This window comes from Microtus oregoni, unplaced genomic scaffold (assembly GCF_018167655.1).
Source record: "Microtus oregoni isolate MIOR12 unplaced genomic scaffold, Mior012 000029F_ref0000214, whole genome shotgun sequence".
Classification (NCBI taxonomy): domain Eukaryota; kingdom Metazoa; phylum Chordata; class Mammalia; order Rodentia; family Cricetidae; genus Microtus; species Microtus oregoni.
In genome coordinates, this window is record NW_024543088.1 from 8,101,221 (window position 1) to 8,125,306 (window position 24,086).

The following is a 24,086-nucleotide window of genomic DNA, read 5'->3' on the forward strand; positions in this document are numbered from 1 at the left end:
GGAATTTTAAATTATAGGCCATCTTATATAATCAGCATGGTGGTTTATTAGAAATCTATGTGTTTTATTGTTTTTTTTTTTGGTTTTTCGAGACAGGGTTTCTCTGTGGCTTTGGAGCCTGTCCTGGAACTAGCTCTGTAGACCAGGCTGGTCTCGAACTCACAGAGATCCGCCTGCCTCTGCCTCCTGAGTGCTGGGATTAAAGGCGTGCGCTACCACCGCCCGGCTATGTGTTTTATTGTTATCCCAAGTTATGGTGATAGGTCTCTTCCAATATGCAGGTCTTTCAGTGTCAAAACCAGACCTGATCAGCTTTCTTGAGCAAAGCAATGAGCCGTGGAATATGAACATACGAGAGGCAGAAGGCAATGAACAAGGTAATCATAATGAAGCATTGGCACACGTGGGAAACCTAGGGCATGGAGAAATTCTGCCCTGAAGTGGGATGCATGGTGTAGGAGAACCATTATGTTTTCATTGGTCAATCAATAAAAAAAAACTGCTTGGCCGGATAGGGCAGAACGTAGGTAGGCGAAGTTAAATTCTGGGAGGAGAAAATCAGAGTCAGCGTGAGAGAACCACCATGGAGACACCAGGTCAGATATGCTAAATCTTTCCCAGTAAGCCATGGCCTTGTGGTAAACACACATTTATAATAATTGGTTAAATCAAAATGTGAGAGTTAGCCAATAGGAGGCTAGAGCTAATGGCCAAGCAGTGTTTCTATGTGGTTATTTCGGGTGCAATCTAGGGAACAAAAGGCTCCCTATCCCTGTAAGAGATGCACAAATATTTCTACCTAAAATTATGTAAAAATTCACATTGAATGATTATTCCAAATTACTTTATAAGTAAAATTATCTAACACTTACAGGAATTCCCCATAACCAGCACTTGAAGGCTATCACCACACAACTCAATGGAATTTTTGTGCATTCTTTTCCCCCCATAATGTTAAGTTTTGGAATGTATATTTTTTAATTGAAAAACTTTCAGCCTCCTCCCCGCCTCCCATTTCCCTCCCCCTCTTCCCACTCCTCCCTCTTTCCCACACTTCTCTCACCCTCCCCCCATTCCTTCCCCCTCCCTCTCCATCCAAAGAGCAGTCAGTGTTCCCTGACCTGTGTGAAGTCCAAGGTCCTCCCCCCTCCATCCAGGTCTAGGAAGGTTAACATCCAAAGAGGCTAGGTTCCCACAAAGCCAGTTCATGCAGTAGGATCAAAACTCAGTGCCATTGTCTTTGGCTTCTCATTAGCCCTCATTATCCGCCATGTTCAGAGAGTCCGGTTTCATCCCATGCCTTTTCTGTCCCAGTCCAACTCGCTTTGGTGAGCTCCCAATAGATCAGCCCCACTGTCTCAGTGGGTGGGTGCACCCCTTGAGGTCCTGACTTCCTTGCTCATGTTCTCCCTCCTTCTTCTCCTCATTTGGACCTTGGGAGCTCATGTATTTATTTTTATTTATGACCTTACAGTATCTTTATGTACATTACACCTTCAAGAGTTTTGTTTTGCTTTGTTTTATGCAATTTTGGGGGTACAAATGTGTGACTAGAGAGGAAGGGGGAAGGATGTAAGTAAGGAAATACTTACTGTGCTTTTTCTTTATTTTCCATTCTTCTCTGATACTATCTGATTTCTTTTATTCTGGTTATATTATTTTATTGTTATTCTTTAGGTCCTATTTGTTTTCAAAGAAGTAACTGAAATTGGGTAAATTCAGACATACGTAAAAATGGGGATGATCTCAGGGCATTTGAAAGATGAAAAGTTATAGTCAGAATATATTTTATGTAAGCATCTATTTTCTATATAAGAAAAAAATGTATCTCTGATAAAAAAAAGATCAGTCCTAGTGAATTTCCTTGATGTCTGATATTTTATGGATCTCTTCCTTGAAGTACACATGATTGTCTGTAGACCAGTTGGTAGTAACAGTTTCCTGTTCATCATTTGTTATTTCCTTATTAATTAATATTCTGTCTAATTTCTTTTTTGTGTATGTGTTGTCAAATTTAATTTTTTATTAAAAATTTCCACTTCCTCCCCACATCACATTTCCCTCCCCCTCTGCCCACCATCCTTCCCCCTTCCTCTCCAGTCCAAAGAGCAGTCAGGGTTCCCTGCCCTTGGAAAGTCCAAGGTCCTCCCCTCTCCATCCAGGTCTAGGAAGGTGTGCATCCAAACAGACTAGGCCTCCATAAAGTCAATACATGAAGTAGGATCAAAACCCAGTGCCATTGTCTTTGGCTTCTCAGTCAGCCCTCCTTGTCCGCCATGTTCAGAGAGTCCGGTTTGATCACATGCTCCATCAGTCCCAGTTCAGCTGGTCATGGTTAGCTCCCATTAGATCAGCCCCTCCGTCTCAGTGGGTTGGTGCACCCCTTGAGGTCCTGAATTCCTTGCTCATGTTCTCCCTCCTAGTGTTCCTCATTTGGACCTTGGAAACTCAGTCTGGTGCACCAATGTGGGTCTCTGTCTCTATCTCCATCAATCTCCGGATGAAGGGTCTATGGTGATATGCAAGATATTTATCAGTATGGCTATAGGATCGGGACATTTCAGGCTTCCTCTCCTCAGCTGCCCAAGAAACTAGCTAAGGATATCTCCATGGATAACCGGAAACGCCTCTAGAGTCAAGTCACTTGCCAACCCTAAAATGGCTCCCTTAATTTAGATATATACTACCCTGTTCTAATTTCTTAATATTACTCAATTTTTTTAATTTCCAGTGATTGTGGAGATGAGTTAAATCCATTAAGATAAGGCAATTTTATGAGTGTACTTTTATTGCATTTGGGTTATAGTCGTTGTATTAGTTACTTATTATCTATTGCTGTGATAAAACTCCAAGATAAAGGCAATATATAGAAGAAAGATTCATGACAATGAATCGGAGGTAGCAGTTGGCAAGGGGCTAGAGCAGCAGTGAGAGGTTTCATCTAGAAACACAACAGAAAGTAGATAGCTCACTGTTGTTATTAGAAGGCTACAAAATTCTCAAAACCACTGTCCAAGGGCATAGGTGATCCAGTAAGTTGATACCTCTTTATCTTACCCATAAATATTCACCAACATTAGACTATGTATTCAGATATCTGATTCTATGGGGTCATTTCATTCAAACTGCCATAATCTCATTTATTATTCTAAAATTGTGATTGGAACCTCTAAGATAACATAAACTCGATCCTTTCATTTTTTATAATGTATTTAATGTATGTTATTAAAGATATCCTATCCATTTACATTAAGAAGTTTATTTCATTAGAATAAATGAATTGAAGTTTATTTTATATAATACCCCATCTTGTGTGTATATATATATATATATATATATATATATATAATTGTGTCACTTATATATCTGAAAAACATTCACCTAAGTATACTAATTCAGATAATTATATATTTTTCTTTCTTCCAGTTTTATATTCTCATCAAACACAAAAGAATAGACAAGATTGTATCCACAAGTTCGTGTCAGGAATAGCTGTAAGTAGTGACTTTAAAACCTTCCATTTAGGGATGATTTAAATATTTGGTGAAGAAAGAAAAGAGAATGGTTTATGTTGTGATTGAAATAATCTCTATTCATCAGCCATCCTGGGTTGTACTAGAAATAAAGGTCAATAATTTCTACCTGATCTGGAAAGATTTCACATTAGATCGCTTACAATTTCAGAAGTAGTTTCTTCAGTAAAAAAATACAAATAAATTTTAAAACACTTTTTTTCTACAAAGAATATTGAAAAATCTGAAAATTGAATGACGTGTATTCTATTAAACATTCTCCAGAATTTTCTCAACAAAATTACATTTTGTTACAAGATATTCTTGAGATAAACATGAGAAGTTTTTCTCAATCAAGTGAGACTGAAAAAAAATCAAAGAATTTTCAGTCATGAGAAACGTTACACATTTACTGATCTTATTAAAGCCTTTCCTAGGAAATCTAATGAATAGTTTCTAGAATCCTCTTCTTAAAGTGACAAATTTCCAAAAAGGAAATCACCATATGTCTTTCCTCATTATATAAGTTCATAGAAGAAGTCTGTTTTTTCTAAGAGCCAATACATACATGATAAGTGTAAGGATGATTTTGATTGTAACACAACTTCTTTTTGTTTCAGCATGACCAGAAACAAGGGAGGCATTATATCAACAATCAAAATGAAGAGAGACAAAACAATTATATAGAATGTGGAAAGTGCTTCAACAGATATGCATGCCCCACTATGCATAAGAGAATTAATTCCAAAGAGAAGGCATACAAATGTAAAGATTGTGGCAAGTCATTTATCTGTCTCACAAACTTTCAATCTCACCAGAGAACCCATTCTGGTGAGAAACCTTACAAGTGTCAAATATGTGGCAAGTCCTTTACCCGGGTCTCAAATCTTCATATTCATAACAGAATTCATACTGGTGAGAAACCTTACAGGTGTCAAGAATGTGGAAAGTCCTTTACCCAGAACTCAACTCTTGTATCTCATCAAAGAATTCATACTGGTGAGAAACCTTACAGATGTAAAGAATGTGGCAAGTCCTTTACCTCGGCCTCAGATCTTCAGAAACATCACAGAACCCACACTGGTGAGAAACCTTATAGATGTCAAGAATGTGGCAAGTCCTTTACCTGGGTCTCAAATCTTCAGAAACATCACAGAACCCATACTGGTGAGAAACCTTACAGATGTCAAGAATGTAGCAAGTCCTTTACCCGGATCTCAAATCTTCATATTCATAACAGAGTTCATACTGGTGAAAAACCTTACATGTGTCAAGAATGTGGAAAGTCCTTTACCCAGATCTCAACTCTTCTATCTCATCAAAGAAATCATACTGGTGAGAAACCTTACAGATGTCAAGAATGTGGCAAGTCCTTTACCCGGGTCTCAAATCTTCATATTCATAACAGAGTTCATACTGGTGAAAAACCTTACATGTGTCAAGAATGTGGAAAGTCCTTTACCTGGGCCTCGACTCTTCTCTATCATCAAAGAATTCATACTGGTGAGAAACCTTACAGATGTCAAGAATGTGGCAAGTCCTTTACCAGGGCCTCAGATCTTCAGAAACATCACAGAACCCATACTGGTGAGAAACCTTATAGATGTCAAGAATGTGGCAAGTCCTTTACTTGGGTCTCAAATCTTCATATTCATCACAGAATTCATACTGGTGAGAAACCTTACAGATGTAACGAATGTGGCAAGTCCTTTACCAGTGCCTCAGATCTTCAGAAACATCACAGAACTCATACTGGTGAGAAACCTTACAGATGTCAAGAATGTGGCAAGTCCTTTATCCAGCTCTCAAATCTTCATATTCACCACAGAACTCATACTGGTGAAAAACCTTACATGTGTCAAGAATGTGGCATGTCTTTTGCCAGGGCCTCAGTTCTTCATAACCATCAACGAATTCATACTGGTGAGAAACCATACAAATGTCAAGAATGTGGCAAGTCCTTTACCCAGCTCTCATCTCTTCACAATCATCACAAATTCCATACTGGTGAAAAACCTTACAAATGTAAAGAATGTGGCAAGGACTTTAAAACAAATTCAAGTCTTAGAAAGCATCACAAAATGCATGTAATGGGTACATTTCATGAAACTTGTTAGTGTACCTCACATTAATTCATTGTCCAGATCTTCATGCATTACCCAACTTACTTCACAGACAAACATCCTTCAATTAATTTTCAAATCTTAGTCAATACTTAGACAGCTACACAGTTCTTATGAATTTAGAAACATTGTGTCCAGATTTGAACTTTATTATCATCAAATATTTAGTGTAAACACAATTTATGCATCATTGTTGTAAACATACTAATAGAAAATTAATTACTATGAATAGGTAAATATTTCTAGTAGGACTAAATTGACCAATAACGTTTCTTGACTGTATGTTAAGATAATGTGTGACAAAAACAACCTATGTCAAAGTAGTTCAGATTTTGATGCACATTTAATTTCTTGGCATATGGTTGCTTATATAATGAGATTATATTCTATATAACATTATTTTTCTGTGATTTTTGTGATTCTTGAATAAATATAAGCTTGTTTTAAAATTCAAGTCTTTTAATTTGTGTCTTTGCAACAAAACAGTTAAACATTTTACCCAATTTTTACTGCACATTTTTCTGATATTCTATTTCTAATAGTAGAGTATCATAAGTGTGAACACTTCCATGGATGAGCTGGTAGGACAGAGAATGACACACTACATAGATTACTTTAAACTTTGTATAATTGGGGTTCAAATCAGTGTGAGGTAGATGGAAGATATCAATGGGCATGAACAACTGCACAAGGAAAAGCTACAAGGCAACAACATCAAAGATCTGTATTTAGGAAAGCAGGGAATGGGAGAGGTGGACTTCTCCAGAGAGAAACACATTAACTGATTGTCCAGTAAGCAATGGACAATATGCCTGAAAACATATAGAATTATAACCTTTTATGGATTGGTCTCCTTGTATTTAGTAACATATGTATATACAAATTTATTTATCAATATAGCAATGCATGAATAAAGGACATAAACTTGAAAGAGAACAGATATTGTGGTATATAATAGAGTTGGATGTAGGATATCATAAGTACAAAATTTATCTTATTATTCTGTACATTTTAATTATATAAAATAAGTAATGTGTTTGTATACACCCTATTGTTTCCCTGTTATACTCCCTCCATCTAAAATATTTGCCCTCTCAATTCTGCAAAAATTTTCATCCACCTTTTATATTTTTTTGAAATTCCATTTATGAGATAAGATGAGTGTTATTTGTATTTTGGAGAGTTGTCTATTTCTTTGACTTAATGAACCATAGTTTCAACAATTTTCTTGAGACATATAATTTTTTCAATAATTTTATTCATTGATTGATTATCTTGCATTATTTATGAATATTACATTTTCCTTATCTATATATTTAGATATAATGGTCCTTATCTAAGCTCATTCCCTGAATCATCTGTTATATGAAGTGCAGTGATAACAATTACACACAAACTCACGCATATGTGATTCAGCATAGTGAACTCACTATGATAAGTATGCATATACAGGAGTGATTCAGCTGGTATGTCTATGGTAAATTTTCAGTCATATCTATCATTATAGGATCCACAGTCCCTGGGATGTCTTATTTCACAGTGACCATAGCATGTGTGTTCTTTTTTCCCACTTCCTTTGCAGTTTTTAGAAAAATTTAGAGTTGACAAAAAATGTAATCACTAAAAAGGCACCCAAAGCTGGAATTATAGAACACTCCAAATATTATTACCCTTTGTGAAAAATGAGTCTGGGACCCAAGAAAATGACCACAAAATCTACAGTACTTGAGCCAGCTTATAAGTTCTATTGAAAATGTATTGTAATGCAAGTGGTTGCCATGACTTACCTTGAGTGGTCAGAGCTTTTTTACTACATGCCTGGGTACCTCAACGTGGTCCACTTGGTAAGCAGAAAGTACTTGTGAGTAACTCAGGTAACTTTGCACACATATTGTATTTCATATGTATGTTGGCATTTGAGATACTGTCCTAAATATGCTGATTCTGAAAAATTTTTGTCAGCATGCAGACAATAAAACTCTGCTCTATATCATCTACCATACAAAAACTGCACCAAAAGTGTCATAGATATCAAAATGAGATCTGATACCCTACAAATTCCAAAGGACACAGTAAAGATAATCCTCCAACTTTTAAGCACACTTAAGGGGTTTCTGAATAGGACTCTTGTCCAATAGTCCATGAGACCAAAAATCAACTAATAGGAGCTTATGAAATTAAAACTTTTTATTTCAGCGTAAGAAAATGTCATTTACATGGGGCATACAGAATATGAGAAAGTCACTGGTGCGACGGTGACGTGAGAGTTATTGTATATTTCACTTCCTACTGATCTGGTGAGGACTGCACTCTAGGTAGGAATCAGTACCTGGTCCTGTGTCCATGGTCAAAAGACCATGGCTGGATGAGGCATATGTTCCTTTAAGATGATACTACTGTTGTTAATTTGTGTGACAAGAGTAACTTCTTTGTAAATATTTCCATTTCGATGGATAGATGTCTTCAGCTGTCAGCCTTGGTTTGCTGATTGACACAGCATAGCATGATCTACATCATGTTCTATCCCATGGCTACGTGCCTCATTATCTGTATGTGTGTGCATGTGTTTTTCCAACTTATGGTGCCTCTACTTGGCCCAGACTGATCTCTGACTTGCCACTGCTCTTTCTTCCATTTATTGATTCAAGGTTGGGACCATTATATTCTTCTCAGGCATGATTTTTTTCTATATATCTGAGGACTCATCTGGGCTCATGTGGCTCCAGCCAAAACTGTCAAATTGAATCTCATTATCACTCACAATATCATAGCTTCAGTGAGCTCTGCTGATTTACCAGGGGAAATTTTGATCACTACCTGTATGACTTCCTGTTGTTTGGAACCAACCAGTCTCTAAAAGTCTGAGGATCTTCTCCAGATGCTCTTCACTTCAGAGGACTCATCCCTCCCAATCCCCATCATCATGACCTAATTTCTCAGGATCATTAATTTCTCATCTTACTCAGTATGGATCTTAAGGAAGGGAAGAAACATTCCTGCACAGTACTTTCAAAGTGGGCCTTCAACTCCACACAGATAATGTTATAATAAAGTGGGGAGCTAGATCTCTGGCTTTGAAAGGAGGATGAGCATCCTTTCTGATATGGCACCTTGGTTTCAGGTCATATTTGGAGTGAAGAAATTAGCCAGAGAGGAAAGGGCTGTACTGTGGGAAGCAGCAGACCCCTCCCTGGGCATTCTATTGTATCCTGGAGAGCCCTGGCATTCTATGTGATGTCAGAAGTGTTGTGGCAACACCATCTGCCGCTGGAGCATCTGTTCATTGCTTACAGGTTTTGGACATAGCCATGTTGGCAAGACTGAGCAGGCTTCTTGAGAGACAGAAAGGAGAGCATCACGAGACTAGAGGGAGGCAGAAGGAAGCTGGCCTTCAATCTCAGCGTCAAACATCAAGAAATAAATGGTTCTGGGCAAAATGCAGTGAGTCCTGAATAGGGAGTAGGGAACTACTTGATGATGGAAGGCTTCAACTTGGTTTTACATGGTGGGACACTGGATCTTGGAGCTTTGGGGAGGTAATGGATCTATCCTGCTTCTCTTCATTTCTAAAGAGTAGACCTGGAGTCTAGGGCGTTGCAGGAGGTCCTCCCACTCCTCCAGCCTATCACCACTGAGATACCAGCCCATTGGGGCGTGGTCTCTTTCCCTTTAAAAAAGCGGCCACTTCCCTCTCCTCTCTCTCTTCACTTCCTGCTCCGCCTGCGACTAGACTCCTTTCCTGGTTGCGTAGAGGGCTGTTGCCTGGGACAGTGATCTGTAAGTTTTTTCCCCTTTAAATAAATACCACCCTAATAATCATAACCCCGAATTGGTGTGGCATTGTTTGTGACTTACGCCTTCATTTTGGCACCCAACGTTTGGTTTTAGAACCTCTCCTTTCCCCACTTGCAGCCGCGAGTTCGGCTTGGCGGCCCCAAGTTCGGCTTGGCGGCTGCGGGCTTGGCGGGCTCTAGTTCGGCTTGGCAGGAGCCCTCCCTTCCTCAGCCTCCAGCGGCCTTGGACTCCCCATGTGGATTTAAACTCCACAGGCCCGCTGGACTCCACACGTGGATTTAAACTCCACAGGCCCGCGTAGTCTCTGGCTGCCTGGTTTGCTCTTTTCTGAGTCATTTTTAAATCTCCCTTGCAAGTACAGCTCTTAAGTGGCACGAACCAGAGCACGTGGTTGCTGAAAGCTGCAACCCCTCAGGGTGACTTGTTCCGTCTCAGGAATTGATTTAATTACATTTATTTTGTTGAGAAACTGCATTTTCCAGTTTTTAACATCTACTAAGGCACTGAAACAGGACCATGTTTTCACCGCGACTCTGCAACAGCGCCACCTGCTGTATAATAGGTAATATTGCAGTTTTTGTTTCTAACGCAAATTTTACTGCTTTGTTTTCACTAATACAATGGATTAGTAAATTTATATTTACTAATACAATGAATTACATCATACAAGGTTTATATGATTATGGGGATACCTTAATTTGCTTGTTACTAGCCTTCAGTTTTCTTTTCCATATTCTATCATTAAGGAAGAATATGGCACTCCTAAGAACGATTGAATCTTTACGTACTAATAATGAACAGAAGAATATGGCACTCCTAAAAACGATAGAATCTTTACAAACTAATAATGAACAGAAGAATATGGCACTCCTAAGAATGATAGAATCTTTACGAACTAATAATGAACAACTAATTGACAGGATTAAAATTATTGAAAATCAGAGGTTATCTGAACAAGTGGATACTATGACAGACAAAATTGATTCCATATCCAAGGGTATTAGAAAGTTACCTGAAAGGGTTCAGGCTGTTGAATTTGATGTTCAGACTTTATCACAAAGTTTTGATAAGGTAACAGACAAAATGTACCTCCAAGATGGGACTCTACATGATATACAAGAAAAGTTTAAGGAGGACATGTTATCTTTGAAGGAAAAAATTAAAGCTTTGGAATCACAGGTGCAGAATGGGGACCAAAAAATTGATACCTCACTGAAATCACTGGAAATATATGCAGGTCAGGAGATTCAGGATTTAAGAGAGACAATGATAAAAAGATTTGAAAAAAATTGGGGAAATTATTGCAGCTGGTGAACAGAGTAAGGAGGCACAAGGACAGGATACAAGGCCTCCACCAGCTATTAGAATTGGCTTACCCAGGGTTCTAGCGACATACCCTATACTTAATTCTGAAAAAGCATCAACTTCTAAAGGCTCAAAGGGAGTCAAAGAAGCTAGATGGACGCCAATAGCAATGAATGATCTCAAAGAAATTAAGCAAGCTGTTGTTAATTTTGGCTTGCACAATGCATATGTAAAGGAAATGATAAGGACTTGGGCTTCTAATGCTAGAGCTACTCCCCATGATTTCCATCAGTTAGTGTCTGCAGTTTTAGATAATGGACCTTCCTTGATGTTCGGAATTTATTTCAGAGAAGAATCCAAACATATGGAACAGCAAGGAAGAGCAAAAGGTATTGAGGTTTCCCAAGATCAAATTCTTGGTGCAGGAGAATATGCTGATCCACAGGTCCAAGCTCTTTATGACGATGAAGTACTGTGTCTTTGTCACCAAGCAGCTTTAAATGCTTGGAATAGGATACAAGATCCAGCAAAAAGGGTTGAATCATATACCAGAATTAGGCAGGGACAGAGAGAACCCTTTATTGACTTTTTGCAAAGATTAATTAAGGCTCTGGAGATAGGGGTAACAGACCCAAAAGCTAGACGAATACTTCTTGAATCTCTAGCTTTTGAGAATGCAAACATAGAATGCAAAAAGATAATTGGGCCTTTAAAGTCTAGATCAGCACCTATGGATGAATGGATTCAGCATACGATGAATGTTGAGACGTTTAGCTATAATGATGAATCTTGGGTAGGAGAAGCGATTTCCAAAGCAATGAGGAGACATCAAACTGCCAGGTGTTTTAATTGTGGTAAATTAGGACATTTGCAAAGGGATTGCAGGCAAAGAATTTCTAGGAATAATATCTCTTCTGGGAATGACAAAAATAGGAGACCTCGGCCTTCAGGTATATGTAGGAGATGCGGTAAAGGCAGGCATTGGTCCAACGAATGTAGGTCAACAACAGACAGACGGGGCAATCCGATATCATCGGGAAACTCCTTGGGGGGCCTCTCGCAGGCCCCCAAGCCAACAGTGGCCCAGTCATTCCCAGTCACAGTGGAGAACGTGCCTCACCAAGAAAATTAAAAGCTCCAATTTCTGCTGTAAAAAGTAATACTGGTCTAAATGATGAATTACGTGTGGAGGATGAGTCAAAAAACCCAGTAGGACAGAGTAAACGTATATTTTGGCAGACTTCTATTAATGATCAAAGACCAAAGCTAAGAGTCTGTATAAATGGCACTTTTATTGAAGGCTTATTAGACACAGGTGCGGGTGTAAGTATCATTACCCCAGAATCTTGGCATCCGAATTGGCCTCTTCAAGAGGTAGATGTTCAGTTCCTGGGAATTGGAACCCTATCTCGTGTAAAACAAAGCACAAGATGGGTTGAATGCATAGGGCCCGAAGGGCAAATAGGAAGACTAAGGCCATATATAGCCAATATTGCCATAAATTTATGGGGCCATGACCTGCTACAGCAATGGAATACCCAGATTAACATTCCTGTAGTTCCAGGAACTCATAATTCTGGGAAGGATATGATGAGGTATTATGGAAAAAGGTCACCAGCCATTCAGGCTGTACAAGAACATACAGCAAATACCAAACCTTTAGAGGTACCAACGGCCCTACCTTTAAAATGGCTAACTGAGAAGCCAATATGGACCAAACAATGGGCTCTAGCTGAAGATAAACTACAGGCATTGTAACAGCTGGTGCAAGAGCAACTAGATGCTCACCATATTGAAGAATCAACCAGCCCTTGGAATTCTCCTGTGTTTGTTGTAAAAAAGAAATCTGGTAAATGGAGAATGGTGACAGATCTAAGAGCTGTCAACAAAGTAATTCAACCTAGGGGCCCACTACAATCTGGAATTCCTTTGCCTTCTCTGTTACCAAAAGGATGGCCTCTTATAGTTATTGATTTGAAAGATTGTTTTTTCACTATACCGTTACAAGAAAAGGATAGAGAAAAATTTGCCTTCACAGTGCCTACTTATAATAATTCTCAGCCTAATAGGAGATATCAATGGACTGTCCTCCCACAGGGTATGCTCAATAGTCCTACACTGTGCCAATATTTTGTAAGTAAGCCATTGGAAATAATTCGTAAACAATTCCCCAAGTCCATCATTTATCATTACATGGATGACATCTTATTATCTGATTCAAATAAAGATACTTTAGAAAGGATGTTTGAAGAAGTAAAGAAAGTCTTGCCTAGGTGGGGATTACAAATTGCCCCTGAAAAGATTCAAAGATGAAATTCTATTAATTACCTAGGTTACAGAATAGGGTTAGAGAAAATTAAAACGCAAAAGACACAAATTAGGAGAGACCGGTTAAAGACTCTTAATGACTTCCAAAGATTGTTAGGAGACATTTCCAGTCTACGACCAGCTGTTGGGATAACACCTGATCTAATAGTTCATTTAAACAAAACCTTAGATGGTGATAAAGATTTGAATAGTCCAAGAGAACTGACAGCTGAAGCAGAAAAGGAACTGACAATGATTGAGGAAAAATTACAGGAGGCACATGTGGATAGGGTGAACCCAAATCTTAGCTGCATCCTAGTCATATTGCCTTCCAGAATTTCTCCTACAGGGATTCTAATGCAGAGGGAAGATATTATTTTAGAGTGGATATTTATACCTAATAAACCAAGTAAAAAATTAAAAACTTATGTGGAAAAGGTCTCTGAATTAATTATAAAAGGTAAGCTGAGACTTCGTCAACTAGCAGGTATAGACCCAGCAGAAATTATAGTGCCTTTAACTACTGAATAAATAAAAAAGTTATGGGAAGACAATGAACCGTGGCAAAGAGCTTGTGCTAACTTTTTGGGAGAAATTAATAGCAACTATCCCAAAAGTGATAGACTTAATCTCATAAAAAGAACTTCTTGGATTTTTCCTAGAATTGTACGTGATGCTCCAATAACTGGAGCCCCTACATTCTATACTGATGCAAATAAATCAGGAAAAGCAGGTTACAAGTCAGATGAATTGAGTAAGGTGAAACAAAGCCCTTATAATTCTGTCCAGAAGGCAGAATTATATGCCATTCTTATGGTGCTAAGGGATTTTAAAGAACCTCTTAATATAGTTACAGATTCACAATATGCAGAAAGAGTTATCTTGCATATTGAAACCGCTGAATTTATACCAGATGGCACAGAGTTGACTTCATTGTTTATCCAGGTACAAGACATAATCAGGAACAGGCTTTGTCCAATGTACATAACACACATCCGGTCCCATACAGGTCTGCCTGGTCCTCTAGCCCAAGGCAACGCTGAGATTGATCAATTATTGATTGGAAGTGTGTTGCAGGCCTCGGAATTTCATAAGAAGCATCATGTCAATAGTAAAGGCCTAAAGAAATAATTTTCCATTACTTGGCAACAAGCTAAGGACATTATAAAGAGATGTCCTACTTGTTCTTTCTATAATCAAACACCGTTGCCTGCAGGGAGTAACCCAAAGGGTACAAAGAGAAATGAAATCTGGCAGATGGATGTGTTTCACTTTATGGAATTTGGTAAATTAAAATATGTACACCACACCATAGACACGTATTCAGGTTTTCAATGGGCTACTGCCCTGCGCTCAGAAAAGGCTGATTCAGTAATCACACATTTATTGGAAGTTATGGCCATCATGGGTATACCTGCACAAATAAAGACAGATAATGGTCCAGCATATGTATCTAAGAAAATGAAATGCTTTTTTGATTATTATAATATAAAACACATTACAGGTATACCAAATATTCCTACAGGTCAGGCAGTTATAGAAAGATCAAATCATACTATAAAGGATATGCTGAACAAACAGAAAGGGACTAAAAATACCCCCAGAAATAGATTACATAATGCTTTATTAACCTTGAATTTTCTTAACGCTAATGAGAAAGGAACGACAGCAGCAGAAAGACATTGGATAATGGAAAAGTCTGCTGAACTAAATCAACCGATTTATTTCAAAGATGTGCTGACCTCTCAGTGGAAGCCAGGAGATGTGCTACGTTGGGGAAGGGGTTTTGCTCTTGTTTCCACAGGAGAAGAAAAATTGTGGATACCATCAAAATTAATAAAGTTTCGATTTGAAGAGGAGAAACCTCTTGGAAAGGAGAAATGACAACTCATCCACAACGATGATATTCATACAGGTGGTAAGAAAAACATATAGAATGGGGGCAGGGTTCTGTTCTTATTTCCACAGGAAAACACTCATCTTTGAGAAATTCAAGGGACCCTGGATGTTTGGATACTGACAGATGGAAAAATACCTGCCCAATAGGAAATATCAAGACAACTGAATGGGTTGTGTAAGTAATATTAAACCATATTTCTAAATTTATAAAGCTGGTTTTGAAGTTGGACTCTGGCTCAGTCCCTCTCCAATTCCAAGCCTGTTAGTAAGAGAAAAACCCAGAGTTTCTGGAGTTTCTGTCTCATGTCAAGAGCCATGATATGGGACAGAAAGAAATATGAGTTTAGAAAACATCTTTGCTTTTCTTCATATCTATCATACTTTTCATTGAATATATCTATCATGTCTTTCATTGAATATATATATATATATATATGTCTATATGATTAATGTTTAAGTTCTTCATAATGAACAATGAGTTTTTCCTGAAATGACATTTGAAGTTTCCAGGAAGAAGATGGGGCCCCATAACAACAACTCCACCTGGTTGATATGACGTCATGATACTGATAGCGCTACTACAAGACCTGCTTTTGGTACCAGCTGCACAAGACAGTTCCAACTTGGTTAGCTGAAATGGTGCACATCTTATACAACATTTTGGCCAGACCTGCACAAAATACTCAGAGACTATTGGCAATTTTAAAAGACATTGATCTTGAAATTTAACCATCATTTCACTTTCACAGGATTCCCCAGAAAGAACGTCGCCCCCATGACAGCTGGAAGTAATTCTAGAGGACGACGTCCCCTTTCCCAATAAAACTTGCCCTTGGGTTTAGGGACATCATTTAGAGGTTGATTATAATTAGTATACGATTGAGGGTTGGGGGAGGAATTTTATACGCTCAGGGATCATTTTGAAAAAAAAAGAGGGATGATGGGATAATAGATTTGTAATTGTGAGTTACTGTTTTTAGACAAATATATTGGTATAGATTCTTGTATATTGATACAAAGTTAAATTATATTGACTATTGTATGCATGCATGTTTCTACCTCTGTTTAAAACATTTTTTATGTATTGACATATATTGTATTGATATATATATTGTATATATTTACCATTTTGCAGTGTACATTTCTACCTCTGATTAAGATACTTATATAATGATTGTGTATTGATATATATTTACCTACTGCAATGTATATTTGTACATTGTTTATATTTGGAGGTCATTGTCCTCATTTGTTTCACAGTCGTTTATTGTCTTAGTCTTTAAGTTAGATAGATATTGAGAATTATATAGACTAATAGTCATCTAAGTTTGTCATTTATAATAGACTAATCAGGTTCTTTAGATATATAGAGATTATACTCAGTATAGATAGATAATCTTCAACTTCTTCAAAGAGCTGTAGAAAATGGCCTTTAATCTAACTCAGAGTTTTGTGGTAGTGAGACACAACTGCTCCTGGCAACACCACTCTATTCCCGAGAGAATGTTGAGCACCAAAGACACTCCACCTGGAGCCTTTCTTTTTGGCAGAACTGGCGTTTGGGCAAAGAAATGCCCATACCTCAACAACTGACAAAGATACAGAGCATGCATCAATGGATAAAACAGGACTGTCATATCCTGCCGAGACAGGGTAAGATAGTTTTGAAAAGTTGCTTGCCTTAGAAAATGGTATGTCAGTTATGTTAGGCCTTAGCCAAAGTTGGTTGCTTCAACGCTGCTAATGTGACTTTGGGTGATTGCCCAGGTAGCTAGTTGTCTCTGTAATTTGTTGCATGTTTTGGAAGTTGTTTTACTGAACTTCCTAATTACCCAGGTAACATTATTTCCCTTCTCAGATCTTTGATGGGGTTGAAGACTATATAAATGTAGTTACTTTCTCTCATAACTTGGCCAAGTTATTTATTATACAAGACCTAAGCTAGTTAGAATAGGATATTTGTACTTATTGTATATAATTTCATAGTAGGTTTAGAACTCTCTTATTTAAACAAAAGGGGGAGGTGTTGCAGGAGGTCCTCCCACTCCTCCAGCCTATCACCACTGAGATACCAGCCCATTGGGGCGTGGTCTCTTTCCCTTTAAAAAAGCGGCCACTTCCCTCTCCTCTCTCTCTTCACTTCCTGCTCCGCCTGCGACTAGACTCCTTTCCTGGTTGCGTAGAGGGCTGTTGCCTGGGACAGTGATCTGTAAGTTTTTTCCCCTTTAAATAAATACCACCCTAATAATCGTAACCCCGAATTGGTGTGGCATTGTTTGTGACTTACGCCTTCACTAGGGTTTCTGATGGTTAGTTTGGCAGAGAGCCAGTAATGGTCAACGCTGCAGCTGCTGTGCTAGGGGCCCTCTGCTTTAACTCTGAGTGAAAAGGAAAGAGAGAGAGATTAATGAGATCTCAGTTACAGAACTGTACTTCAGCACACTGGATTTCTTTTGGTTTGGGGTCACTAATAACAGGGATAGTAAAGTCCCCTGGCCAAAGCTGGAGAATCTCACATTTTACCTCAGAGTAACCCGCAGCGCAGGAGCCATCAAGTATAGCTAAGGCTTCTGAGTCCTGCCTCTCAATCGCCCATCATCTTTCATTTGAGTGTAGGAATGGGCCATCATACTCTCTGCAAGTGTCTGTTCATGGTGTGTGAGGGCTCACCTCTGTGGATGCGCTGTCCAGGTGTCTCCAGCCTGTCCTGTCACTAAGTGATCTCAACTTTGCTAACGTCATGATGAATGGAATGTATTCTGCTGATGTTTGGGAGAATTTTTCATTATTACCCACGTGACTTATCTTCTTGTGACGGGACACCCACAGTCCCCATCACCCCCATGCATTGTAACAGCCCTGTGGATCTTTCCTGAGGTACTCATTCACTTCATGGAACTGAACTTCCTTCAACATCAACATGAGCAAATGTCTCAGTATCTTTCACTTCTCATCTTATTAATTAGAGATCTTCAGAGGGGAAGAGCCATTCCTTGAGAATGTTTGGAAAATGAGTCTTGACCTCTATACATGGTGAAGTATTAATTTAGAATTAATGAGAGTTTAACTAATCAAAGAAATCGCTGGATTGGAAGAAAGAGATGCTGAAGGGCTTCCCCTGTGTCTCAGGGAAGCAATTGGAAAAATCAGCTTGGCTTTTGGTGACTTCGGGAAGAGACAGTTATGAGATAAGTGATGGTAGTTGGCTGTGACTCTAACAGTCCATTCTCTGCAAATTCTATTGCATCCTGGAGAGTCATTGACCTCTTTTGTGAATCATCAGTGTTTTGTTTTTGGGGACTCATTAAGTACTTATAGGGTTCACCAGAAGACACGTTGGTAAGATTGAGCACACCGGTTGGCAGAGAGATATGACTTTTAAAAAGGGGATTGGGGCTTGAGCTGGACCTCCAGAAATGGGGTTTAGTAGCTGGGAACTTTGGAAAAGATGGTTCTATGCTGCCTCTGGGTTAATAAAGTGCAAACACATGGTCAAGGATTGTTGATGGTTAGTTTGGCAGAAAGCCAGGATTGTCAATCCTACAGCTTCTGTTCTCGAAGTTCCTTAATTTTATTTTGAGTGGCAAAGACCAGCAGGAGGCACAGACTTCTATATTATGCTGGCATGGTTACTGGGGGCTGTAGTCTGTTCTTGGCTCCTGGGCCATACCATACCACGGGCTGAATTTTGAGCTGGAGATGGTGACTATGGAGGATAAGAAAGTGATGCTGGACCTGCAGAAATTTCCCAAGAAGATTAGAGATGCCTTATATAAGTGCAAGGAGCTGACAGAGGAAACTGTCTCCTACAGGGAAGTGGGTGACTTCACTGGGATCCCCATTCATTGGGAGTGACTGTTTTTGCCATGTTTTTATCTTTGAACCAAGGTGTGGACCTTCTTTCTAGCCTGTCTCATGCTCTTGACTTGGGCCTCTTAGACCAGTTCTGCTAAGAGTGAAGTATCTGTGAGCCCATACCAGCATTGTCCTGCAAGCCAAAGGACCCTCTACATAGAAAATCTATCCGCACCATGATGTGGGTGTCAAGCATCTGTGGGTCCGTGGGAGCTCTGGGAGGGTTTTAAGAGGTGATCTAACGGTACCCATAGATGGAATATATTTCTCTTGGGTCTTTTGTCCTCCCATAGAGAATATTTGCCTTCTACTTCTCAACCTCATAATGTTTTCCCAATCATGAACAGTTAAGTACATGTGGTAGGAGGCAAACCCTGCTCTCAGAAGTACATGGATCTTTTTATTGTCAGGGATTTCAGAAGTAGCCAGAGTCTTTCTGGAATTTGGCTCTTCTCTGGCTTTTGCCAGCTACTATATTTTGCTGGCATGGTTACTGTGGTCTCTAGTCTGGGGCTGCCTGGAACAAGTACCTTGCATGGATGATGTGGGAATGGTAGATGTTGGCTGGATTGGACTCACAATGTATTTTGTGATGGTTCAGCATCCTCCACAACCAGCTCCTGAGTGAGCGAACTCAGTTGAAGCAAAAAGTGAGCATGTTGAGAGAAGAGAACCGAAAGCTACGGAGGGAGCAGATTTCACTGCAAGAGTTCTGTGAGAAGGTGAAGAATCTCTGTGATGAGGCCAATGAGAAGATCTATGAGCTATGTGCCGAGGAGAAGCAGGTAGGCGGAAGCAGTGTGTGCAGTCTGTACATCATCTGTAATAATACACACAAACACACACACACACACACACACACGATCATTTACCCACTTATTCAGCAGCTCACTAACATCCTATCCAATTGTTGATTTCCGTGAACATTCACAAGTCTTTCTGGGTAAAGCATCTTGTAATATCAATGGTTAGGTGCAGCTTTGAAAGAGGATATCCCTGTATAAATGACAAAAGAGTGGTTCTCTTTGTCATCCTTTTTATCTTTTCTCATATATTACATCTCAACATCAGTTCCTCTTCCTACCCTCCTCTCAGGTCTTCACCGCCTGCTTCACCTCTCCCTGGTCCGGTCCTCCTTAATTTCCCTTCAGAAAATAGCAGATCTCCCTTGGTGATTTGATGTAATTATTAAAATGACAATAATCCCCGGATTTTGCTCATGTTTGTTATGCATTCTAACAATGAGATACATCACTAGATCGTTTTGGACCTTGAGATTTCAATCCAGTGCTCCTATGCGGGTCTCTGACTCTGTCTCCTTTCATTCGCCTGATCAATTATTTTCATAATAAAGTCGAGTATATCCAATGTTCAACTTTTTGGGTCTGGGTTACCTCACTCAGGATACTATTTTCTATTTCCATCCATTTGCATGCAAAATTTGAGAAGTCATTGTTTTTTCCCGCTGACTAGTACTCTAATGTGTATATATTCCACACTTTCTTCATCCATTCTTCCATTGAAGGACATCTAGGTTGTTTCCATGTTCTGGCTATTACAAATAATGCTGCTATGAACATAGTTGAACAAATGCCCTTGTCATATGATCGGGCATCTCTTGGGTATATTCCCAGGAGTGGTATTGCTGGGTCCAGGGGTAGGTTGATCACGAATTTCTGATAAACCGAAACACTGCTTTCCAAAGTGGTTGCACAAGATTGCATTCCCACCAGCAATGGATGTGGAAACCCCTTCCTCCACAACCTCTCCAGCAGAGGCTATCATTGGTGTTTTTGATTTTAGCCAATCTGACAGGTGTAAGATGATATCTCAAAGTTATTTTGATTTGCATTTCCCTGATCGCTAAGGAGGTTGAGCATGACCTTAAGTGTCTTTTGGCCATTTGAACTTCTTCTGTTGAGAATTCTCTGTTCAGGTCAGTGCCCCATTTTAATTGGGTTAATTAGCATTTTAAAGTCTAGTTTCTTGAGTTCTTTATATATTTTGGAGATCAGACCTTTCTCTGTTGCAGGGTTGGTGAAGATCTTCTCCCAGTCAGTGGGTTGCCTTTTTGTCTTAGTGACAGTGCCCTTTGCTTTACAGAACTTCTCATAATAAAGTGGATTTCTTCTACTTCTTCTTGAGTAGGGTGTTCAATTCTTCTTGTTGCATGATCCCTGGATTCTGGTGATGTCATGTTGCCTTTCAGGTTGTTGGAGGAATTCTTGCATTGGTGCATGCCCATCTCTTCCTTCAAATGCAGCCAGGAGAGTCTTGGTGTCTTGTTCCAATCTTTGCTATGACTGACTCTCTGGGTGGATCTCCTCAGTGCAGGAGTAGGAACTGTTCCTGGGCCAATGGCCAGTCTGGATGGATCTCCTCATTAGAGGAACAGGGACTCCTGGTAGTCCAACGACCCCCAAAGACAAAAGCACAAACTTGGGGGGACGGCAGGGTCATTTGGAACAAAGAAGCCCCTGTAGCAGGAGGTGAAGGGGCCCTGTACACCCTCACTCATCTGGATGGAAATCCTCAGCACCTATATTTTTCCTTTTTTTCTCATTCCAAAGGTGTTGACTACAGGCGGGAGTGTGGATTGTTAATTTGGATGGGTTTTCCCACAATAGTTTTCTCCTTTGTGTGCTTGTTTTCAAATTTAGTATATCTTTAAGAATCAAAAGTCATAAACCAAAGAAACTAATGTGTTATTAATATGTAACAGTAAAAACCTTCAGTTATGTTCAGTCTGTCTCAAATCACTCGGCTATCTTTAAAAACTGAAAATAATTTACCTTCTCCAAAAGTGAACTAAAAATCATGAGTCCATGAACTTAATTGTGTCGGTGTTGTTTGGAATAAACTTATGTTGTGGTGTGTCATATATCCAAAAACATGAATTAGATGAGATTTATTTAACATGTAAAAACATTCTCAACTTTAAAGGTTTGGCCTATGTGTTTCCTGAGAGAACTTATAATATTATTCCCTAGGAGTGTTTATTAAACAATGATTTTCTTCCACAAACCCATGATTATTATATCTCAAATAACTATCTTGAAAACACACAATATGGAAGGAAATGGTTTTAAGTATCATGTAGGATTTTTACAGTGCTTTAATAAATTTAATTTAACAATTTATTAATTTTTTAGCATGCTTACAAAATATTTTCTCATGAATAAACTCTCAAGGGTGAATGTCATTCATTCCTTTTAATAGTACACATTAGATTAGCTTGAGATCACAAACAGTGAAGAGAGATATTTACTGTGTCAAACATCTAGAAACACGTGTTTATAAACATTCAGCTGCTTCTGAGTAAGAGAAGAAGCAGCTGATAGTAAAGCTTTCGGGAAAAAACTGATAAATAAATCCATTACACTTATTACACTGGGAGACATAACTAAATTTTTCAAACAGTAGAAACTGTCAATTTGTCAGAAAGACCAAATGTGTTTGGTAAATAGTTCAGCATCAGTGTAAAGCATTTTTAAATGGTCAGAGAGGAGAGACAAACAAATAAAAACCCTCTGTACAAAGGACAGCAAGAATAAGGCACAAGGAACAGAATGTTTTTCAAACCGTAGTCTCTGGTTGTGTTGTGCGTGTACACGGTCTCTCTGTGCTACCTCAGGTTCTAATGGAGTCTACTGTCTCCTTGTGACAGTGAAATGAGTAAGGAGTGTGAAACCCGAACTTCAAAGTTTCCATTCTTACTTACTAGGCGTCCTTCTTTACCTATCCCCACATCCTTCACATATAGCGGTTTGTTACTCGTGTTTAAGGAAAAAGAGGGCTCCTAACAGTAGGTCCTCATGGGCATTATAAAAATCTCAGTATTTGCTTTTCATATCAGAATATATGAGTCCATAAGAATCTATCATAACATCCTGTGGTAATATTCTACATGCTTAATGAACAATGTCTAGTGTTGAAGCATTTTGAACTCTACAGCTTCCATTAAAAAAAAAGCCAAAAATACTTGCAGTTCTCTCAAAATTTCAAAGTCACAAACAACTGCATGTGGAAATAAAATTGCTTTCACTTGTGTTTCATTCCACAGCTTCTATTTGTCAATCTAATTAGCAGCCCCAACATCTTTGTGAATCTTCCCAGTAAAACCGAGGTAGAAGTATGATAAGCTTCATAAGATTTTGATCTCCATAAGATATTGAGTTCAGCTTTCCTTTCCCCACTGCTGCTTTGCTTTGATTGAGTACAACAAGCCAGTGCAGCCAAAGATCTCACTGCTGAGCAGACCTCTTGAACTCAGCAAGGGAAAAACTCAGCATTTTAATCTCTCTTGTTTTCATGAGTATCTGTTTAACCAAGCCAGGAGTAAATAGTTCCTTATTTTTGAGGCTCTGCAGATGGTGAGTGTGCGTGTAACAGGTGAATGGTATTTAGTGATACTTTTTAAAAAGCAAATCCTCTAGAGAGAATCCAGGAATGGAAGTTCAGAAGAGATGGATGGTTCTACAGTAAGTATGTCTCTGCACAGCAGCTATGCTCAATTTCTTCTACAAAGTTGATATATTTATGTTGCACATTTTCTCTGCTTCTCATAGTCTTCCCTAAGGAGTTTATTTCTATTGATATTTGTGAGTCTGTGCTAAATTATGACAGCTATAATTGAGTCTTTAAATATATACAATTTAAACGGGATCAAATTCCCACTGTTTTGTTTTGTTCTTGTCTGTTTGTTTTTTGAAGACATAGATCCTCAATGAACTGATGATGCTTATCATTGGAAATACCACTGTGACAGAGGAATATTGCAGTTTCCTGATGCTCAATTCCTCCAGAGACCAACTCACATCCTCATAAAACAATAGAAAATGCAAATATATGGATTGATTTCTGCACGGGGCTCTCTTGGTTTACTGGTTTATGAAAAATGCATGCTCGTTCACATGAAATGTGTAGCCTAGCAAAACTTTTTCAGTTATGAAAAAGTAGACTTAGGAATGGCATAGTCTTGTGAAAAACAAAACTACATATATATGGAATTCACTTGAGAATCTGGAAGGTGGCAGATATACGTAGCTTATGCATGGCATAAAAGTGATGCTGTTGTATTCACACTAGAGTTTCCATGCTTTATTCCTTGGGCAATCACTATCCCAGCAATAATGATGTGACTCTTTTTGTGAAAAGCTGTCATCAGTTATCCTTAATGTATTGATGTTGAATTCATTCACCTGTGTTAGGTTCTCTGTAACACTGTCTACCACTTCAGAGATCACTAGTTTGGTTGCTTTGTTCCTGGATTCATATACAGTGTTTGATT

At 38.8% G+C, this 24,086-nt stretch overlaps 1 protein-coding gene across 1 annotated transcript in view; it reads left to right on the forward strand.

The window, feature by feature from the left end:
• Positions 1–24,086, forward strand: part of LOC121464659 (zinc finger protein 208-like) — a 241,534-nt gene that overhangs the window by 95,272 nt on the left and 122,176 nt on the right. Inside the window, 2 exon segments of the mRNA XM_041677684.1 lie at positions 4,200–5,599; positions 19,540–19,564. Of these exon segments, the coding sequence (XP_041533618.1) occupies positions 4,200–5,599; positions 19,540–19,564 (1,425 nt within the window).